The sequence below is a fragment of the Conger conger genome, chromosome 1, assembly GCF_963514075.1.
Source record: "Conger conger chromosome 1, fConCon1.1, whole genome shotgun sequence".
Classification (NCBI taxonomy): Eukaryota; Metazoa; Chordata; class Actinopteri; order Anguilliformes; family Congridae; genus Conger; species Conger conger.
Genome location: NC_083760.1, coordinates 26,941,030 through 26,955,635, shown reverse-complemented (window position 1 = coordinate 26,955,635; position 14,606 = coordinate 26,941,030). Strand labels below are relative to the sequence as shown.

Here is a 14,606-nt window from a genome sequence, read left to right as displayed (position 1 = left end):
GCTCACCTCACACTGACACTGAGCTCCCTCACACTGACACACCCACACAGAGCTGCCTCACACTGACTCACTCACACAGGGCTGCCTCATACTGACTCACTCACACTGAGCTCCCTCACACTGACTCACTCACACTGAGCTCCCTCACACTGACTCACTCACACTGACACACCCACCCTGACTAGCTCACAATAACACACTCATGCTGACACACCCACACAGAGCTGCCTCACACTGACTCACTCACACTGACACACCCACACTGAGCTCCCTCACACTGACTCACCCACACTGAGCTCCCTCACACTGACACACCCACTCAGAGTTTCCTCACACTGACACACTCACACTGAGCTCCCTTACACTGACTCACAATAACACAGCCACACTGAGCTCCCTCACACTGACTCACTCACAATAACACACCCATACTGACTCATCCACACTGACACACTCACACTGAGCTCCCTTACACTGACTCACACTGACTCACTCACAATAACACACCCATACTGACTCACCCACACTGACACACTCACACTGAGCTCCCTCACACTGACTGACTCACAATAACACACCCATACTGACTCACCCACACTGACACACTCACACTGAGCTCCCTCACACTGACTCACTCACAATAACACACCCGCACTGAGCTCCCTCACACTGAGCTCCCTCACACAGAATCACTCACACTGACTCACCCACACTGAGCTCCCTCACACTGACTCACCCACAATAACACACCCACACTGAGCTCCCTCACACTGACTCACTCACAATAACACACCCGCACTGAGCTCCCTCAAAGTGAGAGAGCTTATGTCGTCCTCCCTGAGGCTCAGCAGGGCAGACACTCCCATGGCTGAAGCAGTGTACCAGCCCAATGCACAGCCTTCTCTCCGTCAACTCAGGGAATACGCACCAGCAGCCCTTACTGTACGTGCCCTGGGGGCTGACACTTTTAATGAACCAAAGGGATGATGTCACCATCAAAGGACCCAATTGGTCTACAACATTTAAACAGCTGAGCAATAATATAATTCCCAATTGTACACCTGTGGAGTTGTATTTTATCTGAGAGTCACAGAAGGGCAAACATGGCAGTGATAACAAGCATTCAAGCAAGTTGGGCTTCATTCCACCGAGCAGGAAAGGACAGTTTTACTCTGTGTCTCGAAAACAGAAACAGGATGGAAATGCTAGGTTTTAAAGTGAACACACAGTGCATGCAGTCCCTTTTAAAACACCTTTCTGTCACTCTTACCCATTTCAGTGTGTGGAGAGACAAACCTGCCATCGCCGTAGACATGACCAAACAGGGCTTCTGAAATATTTCTGTGGTGCTCGGTGGAAATGGCCCTGACTCACAGACCTCCTCAGACTGATTAATGGTTAGCCCGTGCTTCAAGGATGCTATTTCAAAGGTTACGTATTAAAATAAATAAATGGCGGTAAGAGACGATCCCACAGGCTGTGTCACGGGCAGTCCCGGAGAGCCTCAGTAATTATCCGAGGCTGTTTCTGCAGCTGGGGACGTCGCTAAGAAAACAGGCGGCAACATCACCGCTCCTGGAATGTAAACAAGTGCCCACTTAAGTCTTCTCAGAGAGCGTGGAGCAGCCACCGGGGAGATAACCAGCAACACGGCACAAAGACACCGAGGATGAGGCTCAGCTAGTCTGCCCTTCCCTCAACCCTCAACGCTACTCGATTTTTCACATGTACTCCAGTCCTCCACCAACAAGTGAATTTTGATCTTCCATCCAAGTTTACTTTAATTCATTTTACTTTCCTATTGGGTTAATTCATTGTTCTTGGAAATGTCACAACTAGCCACTCAATTTTGCGGACATGCTTATAGCAGCTGACAATTTACTTGTTCCCTCTGAATATTCTATTTTGGCAGCCATTTTGGTTTATTGCTCAGCAACTATGACCCTATGCAACTATGAACTATGAACTATGACTATGACATCAAAATGAATTATAAGTAAAAAATTAGTGTTATAAAATATTTAACTTGGCAAATGGAAATAGCTATAATAGTAAAAAAAGATATCAGTTTATAAATAAATACATATTTAGCAGATGAGGTATATTCAAAAATGATAAATCATACAACATTTTTAAAGTGGTTAATGTTAAGTACTGTTCAAATGAAAAATCATGGTTCTAAACTCTGTGATTCAATGAGTTAAAGTATCTTCTGAATGAAACAACTGGCTCATTATTTCATGGTCATTTGTTTCAGTCTCTTCTGCCATTGAGAAGAAGAGTTAATTACAAAAGAATAGTATTGTTTTGCCTTTGAAGATTTGGAAATAGCTGTTTCATAGAATTCACCCGGTGACATTGCAGTGCCCTTTTCTTGTGCCAATAATTTGTAATTGGTCAGCTCATATCTATACTTTCTGTTGAAACATGGAATCAAGATTAGCAGGAGGTTTGCCATGTCAGGTCTGCCCACTTGCTTGGGATCAAAATTCCTGACATCCTTAAGAGATGCGTGAGCTGGCTGATAGAAACAAGGCTTACTGTTGAGCTGTTGAAGTGTATGCAAGCCATACACTTTGTTGCATGATCACACACACAATAGCCTCCACATATTGCACATTACAAATAATTAGCCAATAAGAAACATATTTTGGCTAGAAAGCCTTTTGTCTTATATGCTTGAAAGAAGAAGCACTCTTTTGTTTGTAAACCTGCAACTTGCTGAAGCACTACAATAACTATCATCTCAACTGGTGTGCGGTGCTACTGGATGCGATGAGTGCCTCTTTCTCACCAGGACATTGGTCATATTTATTAGAAAGGCTGTGGAAAATATGCCACTATACAAGCAACTAAGCGATTATCCACAGCTAAACAACTGACAATTTACTTCCCACTGCATCTTCTACTTTGGCAGCCATTTTGGTTTATTGTGTACTACAGTAGCTGTTTTCAGGCTATTTAGACAATGTTAGCTATCAAATGTGGTAAACAGAAAAAAGTTATTATCGCTCCAGATGTTACCTAATGTTCCCTTTTCAGCTGTGCATTTGTGCCGCCTGTTAATATGTACACTCTTGACCTTTCATGACCACAGTGAATTACATTTCAGTGAATCATGCTGAAAATCTGTAAGCAAAAAAAAAAAAACAGATCTGAAAATTGAGCTGGAGAAGCAGGATAAGCTAGCTGGTCTAGCTGGATATGAGCTCGTCAACCAGCATGGCCTAGCTGGTCATAAAGCTGGTCTAGCTGGTAGATTGTCTGAGTTAGTAGCTGGTCAACCTGCTACCAGCTGTTTCAAAACATATCTGGTCAAACCATGTCAAGCTGGAAGCTGGTCTCAACCGGTCAACCAGCTACCAGCTGTTTCAAAACCTAGAGCTGTTTTCTTCAGCATGGTTCCCTATTCCAAAATGATTTAAGACTCTTTTCCTTTTTCTCTCCTACATGCAGATTTGGTCTGTGGCCATGGAAACCACACAAACCTAAAAGCAAGCCATAAAAGTTGGGGGTGATGAGGGAAGGCTGGGAGGTCATTCATAGGGGACCCTCCCCAGGGTCACACAGAGGTACAGGTTAGTTATGGACTGTGACAAATATTTTTCAGTGTATGAATCAGAAATGGCCAAATAGCCAGGCCAGTCCTGAGAGTGAGAGAGAGAGGGAGAGGGAGAGAGGAAGTGAGCAAGAAAGAGAACAACATAGGATGAGAGCACAGTTTCCACACACTAGGCCTCTAATGGAAGGGTTTCACACTTCAGCAATAAAAACACATCGCTGATCTCCCAGCAGCCTGGCCTTCTCAGGAATGGAAACCCTTGCTATTCTGCTCAAACCTGACCAATGCCTAGAAGATCCCTTCAGTCTCTTCTTCCCTCCTTCTCCCTCTCTCTCCCTCTTCGTCAGTAGGGCTAAGGCCTGGATTTCTGACTTTCATTAAGGGTTTGCAGTCGGCAGTCGGTATTTAAGCCTTTCTCGGCTTCCCGAAGCCAATAAAAAGGCAACAATCGGCCGCTGGCTTCCACGTGTGGCCGAGTGGTTCAGGGTGTGTCCCCCGCCTCCCTGCGTTCGCGGTCAGGGCCTGGCTCCCCCCTCTGTGCGTTCGCGGTCAGGGCCCAGCGTGCACAAATTCAGACCAGATGGGGTTCTGTTCAGAGTGGAGAGGGAGAGAGAGCACACCAGGGGACAAGCTCCCCTGTTGCACTGGGGGTTTTGAGCGGGCAACGGTAGGTGCACCTAACACTTGCCACCCACCCCCCACCCCCCGCTGCCGGCAGCTAACTGCAAGCCACACCCCGAGAAGACGAGGGCTAGGGATCGACGTTCCGGGCCTCAAAAGAGAAGCCTCCAAATGAGGTCGATAAACCCAAAGTCATCCGAGAAATTTTGCAGGAAACACGCCGACCACATTGTACACAGATATAAAACAGGGGCCATAGGCCACGGAGGGGAAAGCCTTTTTAATAAGCCGAGCTGCAGCAAGACAGAGAAGACCCAGCCCTGGAACAGAGTCAAGGACACTAATTAGTTTGAGATGAGCATTTTCTCAAAGCTGTCATTACTGACCAGATGAGATGGGCAGATGAAGAGTGTAATTATATGGAATTTAGATTCGGCTTTAGCCCTGTGAGGGAATGTAATTAATAGCTACGCTAACCGTTCCCATAGGGGTTTCGCGTGTGAAGCAAACAAAACAGAGCGTTCTTTCATCTCGCCGTTTATAAAGAAGCTCGGAGGGTTGCCGCTTTGATGAAGATTCGTGCGTGTGCTCTGCAGTGTTATTTCCTCAACACGTCCTGTCGACCTCGTTTGAGCGCAATTCATCGACCGGTAAAAAATTTAATCGCACCATTTCACGCAGAACGTGAAGGAAGTATGCTGAGTGTGCGTCCCAGATGAATATTTGCTGCGACAAGGTTTTATGGGACAATTAAGACGTTATCTTTACTGCTCACCATAATGCTGATGGCTTACTGCCGTGCGCAGTGATTGGGCCCACATTCGGAATGTGGGTTGCCCCTAAACGGATCTTTTTTTTCCCCTGGTAGGGCGTGCCACTTCCTGTTTTGAGGAACATCTGTAAGCCATAGAGTTCAATTTGTTTGAAGGAGATGTTGGTCATGCTGTCCATATGTTGCACAGAGAGGCATGCCAGCACTATTTTGGTCACATCTTCACATGAATGTCACATTTTCGGAGCAAACGTTTTCTGGTCGACACATTAGTAAATTCTGAACTTGTTCATTCTGAAACCAAAACTGAATTTAAACAAGAACAAAAAAAACATTCAATCAAAAGCAGAGGAAATAGATTAAACAAATCTACTGTGTGAACAAATACAAATAATTAAAATTTGGCAAGAACTGAATAAGCAACAGAACTGATGTACTCCTGGAATCTTGTTCAGTGAAAATGTTTTAGAAAGGACATACAGTCCTGCTGTGCAACCACAGGAAAACAGAAACTTTAAAGACTTTGTTTGCAAGCACATGCACGCACGCCGATGTAGCAATCATCATTCCAACACTCTGCAGCTCGCACAATTCAAATAAACTTCTGTTTGGAGACAAAATCTTTTTTATGAACAGCTTCTATATTGGTATAAAACATGTGTCAACTTCTGGAATAAATAAATCACAACTGAGATTCATTCTGCCTTTGGCAGAGGCTGAATAGGCAGTAATCGGGTAAGTAGCGTTACACTGTTGGGCTTTCATTCCGCGCTCACTGAAAGCCTGAGAAATGTCATCTAATTATCTGAGCCGTATGGCAAAGCTCTGGGCAGATTACAGCACAACACCATTAGCGCAAAGGACAAAAAAGGAACAGTCCACATAGCAGGTTGTACGCCAAAATAAATGCAAACAGCAGGTATTACACAGTACATTTGGTCTAAGAAATAATACTCTGCTTTGACTAATAACCCCTAGCCACAACAGCAGTTTGTTACCACGTCTGCATTATTTTTACAGGCAGGACAGTCCGCCCTTGTTTAGATTGAGATTTTTTTTTTTTGTTGCTTTATTCATGAAGGCAGAAATCAAAGAGAGTAGCAGATTGAGAAGGACCACAGCTTAGAAAGCTCCATGGCGATGACTGAATCGCACACAGAGGGAATTGCATATGTCTCAAGAGTCAGCTGCCCTACAGACAATGTTGTACGTCTTGTCACCTCTCGTCTAATCTCATTCAATGTTAGAGATAGATGCGAAGATGGGGAAAATGTGGAATGTTGCAACTTTCATTTGTCTTTTCAAGAGACCATTTTCTACAATCAAACTGTTAAAGAGAAAGAGTTATATGTGAGATCCTGTAACTATGCAAAATGCTGAATTACCCTGAACCTATGACAGCAGCTTTTCTATGTTCGCTGAAATTATGGACAGGAAAATAATGTATTGTCTCTCTTCAGTGAGCACAGCTCTTTCTGACAGTAAATATCCAGCATAATCATTAAAGTTTAAGTTACCTTGAGGGCTGCATGGATATTCTCTCAATTCTTGCAAGAAGAATTCATAAATAAAGATCTTTCGAGGGAAATATTGGATCCACTTGAAAAAGTCACACACACACACACACACACACACACACACACACACAGCTTCTATGTAAAATAATTTACATGACTTTGCCCAAAGAGTTCTGTAACACTGTTTGGATTGTGACTGGATGATCTGGCAATTTGACAGAGAGAACCAGAAGCTGTTGAGTGCCTATTATGTAAAGAATTATAAATTATCTCTGCCATTCGCTAACCTAAGACCCCAAATCTTCTGTTTAAAAGAAACAGACATCTATACTTCAGACACGGAGATTATGTATATACCCTATATTTTCTCAAGGTTACACATAAATTGATATCAGCTATTTACTAAAACAGTGGTTATATTAGAAATAAATACAAAATATGATTCTGAGAAATATACTTCATGTGCAGGTCTGTACCAATTAAAAATGTACATCAGACATACATTTATAATGAATAACTTTGTTTAAAATATTTATTTTCCCAACTTTATGGTAAACAAATATATTTATTTATATTTATATATATATATATATATATATACTTTATTGAAAATATTTTTTTTTCTTCAATATAAATAAAGTCTTTATTGGGAAATAGTCTTCTGTGTGAGTTTGTGAGTATGTTGGCGAGTTTGTGGTTCATCGGCAGCCACAGCCTTCCACCACCATGTCCTGGTAGTTTTTCAGGATCACCTTCTCGTACTCGTCCAGGTAGAGCAGCGATATGGGGCTGAGCTCGGTGGGAACGCAGCAGGCCCGGGGAATGTTGGTGTTGACCGAGTTGACCAGAGTCTGCACGATGGCGTGGTTGGTGGAGTTGAGGTGGTCGGCGAGCGGGAACGGGCACTCGCCGTGGCAGTAGAATGCCTGGTACCCGGGCGGGGCCACGATCCAGTCATTCCAGCCTACGTCGCTGAAGTCCACGTACAGCGCGTGCCGGCGGCAGTTGGCCCGCTGCTTCTTCCTCTGCTTGGTGCGCGCCTGTCGCTTCTCCCGCCGGTGGAGCAGGGCGTGGCCCTTCCCGTCGTGACTGAACGTCACCAGCAGCGGCCGCACCTGAGGCCAGGTGTCCTCCTCCTGGTGCAGGGACCTGCTGACCCTCACGTGCCCCCTGGCGTCCCCCCGCCCCTCCCCGTCCAGGTGCACCACCTCCACCACCAGGCCGTGATTGGCCTGCCCCTCGGCGGTCCACCGGGACACGGCCGGGCTCACGTCGAAGCTCTCCCAGTCGCTCCGCCCCTGCTGCACCAGCCGCGTGTCCAGGAGCCTCGTGATTGGCTCTTCGGAGGAGGAGGAGGCGGGCTTGAAGATCTCGTGGACGTTTATGCGGTGGAGGCCCGCACTGCCGTTGGTGGCGGGGGAGTCCGTCGGACTTGTCACCCCGTCGCGGTAGATCCGGAGTTCGGCGGAGGTGACGAGCTCCTCACCGGGGATGGATGTGAGGTTAAAATGGAAATGTTGTGTAGTTTTGTCCCTTAGGCTAGAGAAGACCTCCATGGACTCTGATGGAAGAAGGAGGAAATATGGTTATTGGAGCTAACACCATGGCAGGAGGTTACAGCTTACACACACATAGGAAATATCACCATAACAACATACACTGCATATGACTACATACATTGACACATAATGATATATGTGCCTACATCTCCACATGATAGTCAGTGGGTGTGTAACTTGAGGCTTGCAGGTGCATTGCTGTTGTATCCTTGAACAAGGTACTTGACCTGAATCGCTCTAGCACAGCAATATACACACATTTACAACACTTAAGTGGCCTAATAAGGATGTTTGCCAAGCAAATAAACAATGAACAACACAGCAATTATATTGTTATTATATAACGAGGAAGCCAATGGCATACCGCGATCTGTGTACAGTAAGTGATAGTCTAACATATAGTACCAAGATTTCAACTCTGTCAACATTAGCCTGCAAGTCAAACATGCCAGCAGCCATACCACAATGTACCCTGCTCCTGCTGAATGGCTGAAGCTAGTCAAGTGTGGTCTTGGCTAGTTCTTGGATGGGAGACTGCTTGGGAAAACTAAGTTGCTGCATGTTGGAAGCAGTGTTGGTGACCCAGCACTGGTTAAATAAAGCCCAATACTTTGTGGGGACACTGTGCTGCAGGGAATGCTGTTTTTCAGAGACCTTAAACCAAGGTCCTGACTATCTGTGGTCATTAAAAATCCTGTGACACTAATTGCAAAGAGTAGGGGGTTCCCTAGTGTCCTGGCTAAATTCCCAATGTGGCTTTCTTAGTCTACTCAGCTGATGTGTGGTAAACGTATCTGGTCAAAAATGGCTGTCGGGCATCACCCAGATGGGTGCTACACATTGGTGGTGGTTGAGGTGAGTTTCCCCCTTATTGCTGTAAAGCACTTTGAGTGTGAGTGCTATATAAATGTAAGGAATAATTAGTATTGAGTTGCAGCAGTGTCAAGCCAACAACTTAACTGTGTCAGTGTTAGCTTATCAAGCCAATGTCTTAACTGTGTCAATGGTAGCCTGTTCAACCAACCATCTCATTGTGTCTGCGACAACCGGCCATGCCAAGATCTTAACTTTTCAGTAATAACCTCTGACCAATGACAACCTCTGAGACCAACATCTTCGCTGTCTCAGCGATAGCCTCTCGGACTAAGATCATAGCTCTGTCAGCGATAGTCTCTCAGACTAAGATCTTAGCTTTGTCAGGGATAGTCTCTCAGACTAAGATCTTAGCTGTGTCAGCGACAGCCAGGCCAAGTTATGTCTGTATTTCTATATCCCTATATCTGTTCCTGTCTTAAGTTGTCAAGGGATGTCAGTGAATGTCCAGTTAATAATAATAAATTATTAATAATAATTGAAGGGATAATTCTCAATAATTCAGCCGAGGGGACACACTGAATTTTTACAGCACTAGAGGCTGGATCTTCTCTTCTCGCAATCATAAATGTGGTTTCCACGCCGATTTAAATCATGACTATGAAGGGCCATGGTTCAGTCATAATTACCACTTTTCCTGAATTGCATTTCATTGAGTGGGTGATTCATGAAGCAAAAATGCAATGGGAAGAGGCACACCAAGCGAACACAGTTACATTTTTCAGACCTCAACATCACATTGTCGGATGACATCACAGCCGATCTCGCAGTCAATTCTCAAAGGATAAGTGTGTCAGTGATGCTTGTAACATAAATAGCTGTCATTGTCAACTGTTTGTCATTATTTACACTGGGTTAATTTGCATAATTGCAATTAATTTGCAACTGGGCAATTCCACGGTGACTGATGTTACAACTGCTGGATATTTTGGCGGTAAAGCCCAATACAGCTACATAAGAGACTGACATATGTTTTTATAACCCTCAGGTGTCAATAACCCTTATCAGTCTCGATTATGTCGCTGTAATGGGCTTTACCACCCACATATCCAGCAGTTGTAACATCAGTCAACGTGGAATTGCCCAACTTGGACCAAGAAAGTCTCTGGACATCAAATTTAACGATTACAGAGTGCAATAACACCTTCCACTTTAAATTTCCCAACATTTTTCAATTGCATCTTATAACAATTTTGGTATAACAAAATTTTATTTGTCTGTAATTTGCCAATTATATACCAAATGAATATAAATAACAATAAACACAAAAAGATACTGAGTGAAATCATACAAAAGACGTAGAGATGCACAGGTATGACATGGAAAGCAGCATCTTTTGGAAGACCACACTGTTTAAGAGATATCATCAAGATAAAAACTAAAAGATACAAGCAAAGGCACACAACTGATTTTAAAATTTGACAGCATATTTATAACAAAATATTTAATTTTTTAATTTTTAAATATAATTTTACTTCAGAGTCTTACTGTCTGTGCTCTTCTTTGCTGAACTGAACAGGCTGTACTGCTCATTTGGTAATACCAGGCCTGAACCTCAAACAGCGTACACTTCTCACACTTTTCACCGACAAGGGCTTTACAAAGGAATTGTTCTTTGAACATGCTGAAGCTTGCTTTGACTTGTGAAAAGCAGACTGCATATGAGTTCATCGGTTTTCTAGTGTATCTATTATAGCCAACACAATATAATATCTAATTAAGTCATGTATCTTGGTAAGCTATTGGCACAGTGTTCAGCAGTTGATGTTATCACAATATGTCAAACAACATGCATTTCCATAAAGACACAAAGCTGGTATCAGTTACTTAATGTGATACTAAGTTCTGTTTCATACACTGACAATTTAAAGATAAAAACACATGTGCATCTTTTGGATAAATAAGTTAATTGACAGACTAAAGTTTGTCAAATGATTTGAGCTATACAAATGTGTTACAAAAAAAGCTTTAGAAGCTCTGCTGAACATTAAAATTGCACTTGGGAGATGACACTACGATTCAGACAAGTGAGCAGATTCTTTAGACAAACAAAAATGTCACAATATCCAAAACACTTTTCCCTAGTGATTTAATTGCCCTATTTACTGCTACAAATTCTTTTCTAAAGCACGCATCTGCTGCATGAATCACCAAACGCAATACCCTAGGGCCTTAACGTTAACACACTGCTGCTATTTTCAGATTGCAGGTAATTGCAGTGGGTTGTTACCTTGAACAGCAAGGCACTCGACCAACCATCGCAGTCAATTCTTCAACATAAAGGCAAAATGATTATAAAACAGCTGGCGATGTGCCAAATCTGCCTTTCCGTTCCAGACCCTGTCAAAAGTGTACTTGTAGCAATTCATACGACAGGCCTTATTATGTTGTAGTAGTAATACAGTTGGGCTCAAAGTCTGTTATCCACAAATTATTTGGTTATTTAACATTTAAAAGCGATAGATGTTATAGTCCCAACACATGCACACGCAAAAACGCACGCACACATACACGTTGGCGCGCGCGCGCGCGCACACACACACACACACACACACACACACATAATGATATGTATTATATGTCAATGTTATATATATAATGCTAATAATGTTACATTAGTTTAAGACAGAGCTTAACTTGTACAGGTGATGTCATCCATGTAAAGAGGTCAAATATCTCTTGCAGGTACGGGGACAATTTACTTCCTGATTTATGTGGCAGTATAAAAGGGATACAATGCGTCTGGATAGATTGAATCGATGATCACGTTCGGGGTTATAGTCCGTCTGTCAACTGGTAATAGAGACTAGGGTTCTTGGGAAACTGCGGGCATGTGTGCGTGTCACTGTAGCCTAGTAATATCTTTATATTTGAAACTATCTGAAACCAGATTTTTTTTTACCCATAGTGTAGCCTACGTACTGGACTATTGGTTCCGTTAGGCTCTTACCTTCATGGTGGAAACTCCTAATTGTATTTGCCCTGCTAGCGGAGCGCTCGGACTGTTTCCCGACTGGAGTTCTGGTTCGGCTGGGGTTATGGTCTCCGTTCCCCGCGTGCATGTGATACAAGTCCACCATATACTGGGGGATCACGGCAGCCTTGCTCGGGTTCGGTCTCCGCTTCAGTCCGAACATGTTGAGCAGGCGAAGCTCAAAATCGTTCAGTATGTCGTCCGATAGCGGTGGGCTTTGTCGCCCCGATTCGCTGTATCTCCGCCGGCCAACTTCTGGGATAAGTCCGATCGAACCTTCCAGTAGCACCTGACCGAGTAGCAGGACCATAAGTGCACGGACGCCGGAGACCATGGTCAATCTGTGCTGGAGAGAGGAAAGCTGTGCGTCAGTATGTAGGACTGCTGTCACATTCGGCACCGCTTAAATGTAGGATGTTTACCGCAAGTTATGGCCATGAGTACTGTAACATATTCCGTACTTTCCTCTCCTGCGGAAGGATTTAATGCAAGAGGGTCACATTGGATACGCTGCACTTCGAAGTAGCTAAAGAACTAACAGAGAGGTTCGGAAAATACATTCCCTCTGGTTACAATAACGACAAACATACGACAGACCAACTCAATTGAAAAAGTAATGACTTCTGTGATAAAAAAAAGTAAGAAATCCACAAAAAGGACAACAAAAGTAACGACGTCAAAGATATTACATAAAAAGGATAATGGAAACATTTAAGATCCAGATGTGTTGGATGTATAAAATTGATGTATTCCAAGCCAAGTAAATATGATAAACTACTGCGCAAAACACTCTGTCAGAATAGCTAGACACTAGGACCGTTTCACGTGTAGTTTCCAAAGATTTTTTTAAAAGGTAAGACACTGCTTGGACAAAGATCAGATCACATAACTTTGGAGAGGAAAACAGGTGTTAGGCTAAATGTAATACTCTGCACAGGCAATGCAAACATCAACGATAAAAAGTAAAACGGCTACCTTTCGAGAAAGAGTCGATCGACTAAGAAACACTCTCTGACGTGTCCATCGAAACTTTCAGCATGGAAAAGGGAAATAGGCTTTTATATCCTTTTTCTTTTGTATCCAAAAGCCCTATTGGGCTGTGTCAAGATACCCTCGGATCATTTTTAGCGTCTTCTTCAGGTGCCCTTTGCAGCCTTGCTCGTAGGCGAATCCTGAACAAGGGCCAGATATTAGGATAAAGTCCAGGCGGACCAAACTCTCTCCGTTAGGCTGCAATCTGTAGGTGTCGGCGCATTTAGCTTATTTCCATTACGGACTCATGTCCATGCACCAGCGAATGTTATGCGTCTGCTGTTACCTAGCTATAAGGAAGCGCTTTGCTCGATAGTAGTTCCTGCTTTGCAGTCCAGCACCTTCCACATTAGTTAGAGTCGTTCCAGACAGCATTTCTGCAGAAAAAATAAAGTTTCCGCAATTCTATCCGAGGTCATATTCTCAGCCGCAGACTTCGCTGTAAATATCACTCGAGTTTGCCCAGAGAGGGATTATGTATGAAGCCGTCTGGGTTTAAATCGACTACTCTCGAAATCAAACAAAAACCCTACATTTCGAGTGCAAGCAAACAAGTACTCTTCTCTTTAAATCCTACACCTTAAGTTTACTGGTGCGTCTACTGAACTGTCTACCGGGGTTCAGTCCAATCGATCTGGTACAAGCATAAGCCTCATCTTTTTTCTAATGCGTTTTTTGTTGTCCCATGACGTCACGGACGCAAAACGTCAATCGTCGAGCAAAGGCACCTCCTGTACTCTGGCCTTCACAACCACTGCACGTGAGGTAATAGAACGACAGAGAATTTCAGACATATGACTTGTTGCTTCTTTTAAAGTGTCAGATTACAGTGTAGCCGATGAAATGCATCACTGTAATATAATAACAGCATTTACTTGTGTCTGCAGTAGTGAGTGACACGTGCATTAACTCATTTAAATACAGTATACTCCGTGTATCTGTTAAAAGCATCACCGGCCAGTTCGTATTATATATATGGCAATTTAAATTATCCACGTATTAATCTCATTTTCAGAAAGATTATATTTCTTGATTTTTTTTTTTTAGAGCAACATGTTCAGTTCTAAACGTCGAGACTTGGCATAAAAAATCTCTAAAGACAATATGGGGTTGCCTGCTATGGTAGCTACTAGAATTTGGGTTCAGTATAGAAAATTAGATACAGTGCGCCAACATGCGGAGGAATTATGAAACTGGCTTGTAGGCTATTGCTGAAAGGCACGCATTATTGTTCACCATTAGCGGTCTTTTACTGAAAGAAAACACAAATCTTTCTACGAACCAGATAGCCAGGCAACAATTTAAATACAAATTCATCTGACCAGTTAGCCGATGTGGGAGCATTTAGTCGACCGTGTGGAGTGCATTTAGCACTGTGTCCATCCAGCCTTGTCTAGAATATCAAGGGTCTTCATTTTTACAATGAGCTTTGAAAAAAAAATATGTCTTCACCTAGATTCCAAATATTTGTGCAGGGAACTTTTAACAATGGAAACTTACCATCAATTAATTTTGACATATGGTCCTTTGGCTGGCTGGCAGATCTCAATCTGAAAACCTATGCAACATCTTTTCAAAATGAAAAAAAAAATAATTCAAGTTCCCTTAAATCATGTTGCCCTTCTCTTCCAAGCACTTCAAAAGTCCAGTGAGGTCTGAAATGCATTCTAGAAAATAAATGCATTACATATGCTAA

At 43.2% G+C, this 14,606-nt stretch overlaps 1 protein-coding gene across 2 annotated transcripts; it reads right to left on the bottom strand.

The window, feature by feature from the left end:
• Nucleotides 1-7,017: 7,017 nt before the first annotated feature.
• bmp2a (bone morphogenetic protein 2a) lies at nt 7,018-13,601 on the bottom strand. 2 transcript variants are annotated; one of them, XM_061240429.1, is made up of 3 exons: nt 12,854-13,601; nt 11,855-12,224; nt 7,018-8,033 (listed from the first exon to the last, which is right to left on the bottom strand). In XM_061240429.1, the coding sequence occupies exons 2-3, from the start codon at nt 12,210-12,212 to the stop codon at nt 7,171-7,173; spliced, it is 1,221 nt and encodes a 406-aa protein (XP_061096413.1). In that variant the 5' UTR covers nt 12,213-12,224; nt 12,854-13,601; the 3' UTR covers nt 7,018-7,170. The 2 variants fall into 2 exon arrangements, with proteins under 2 accessions (XP_061096413.1, XP_061096422.1); XM_061240438.1 differs by having other exon boundaries at nt 11,855-12,219.
• Nucleotides 13,602-14,606: the final 1,005 nt, after the last annotated feature.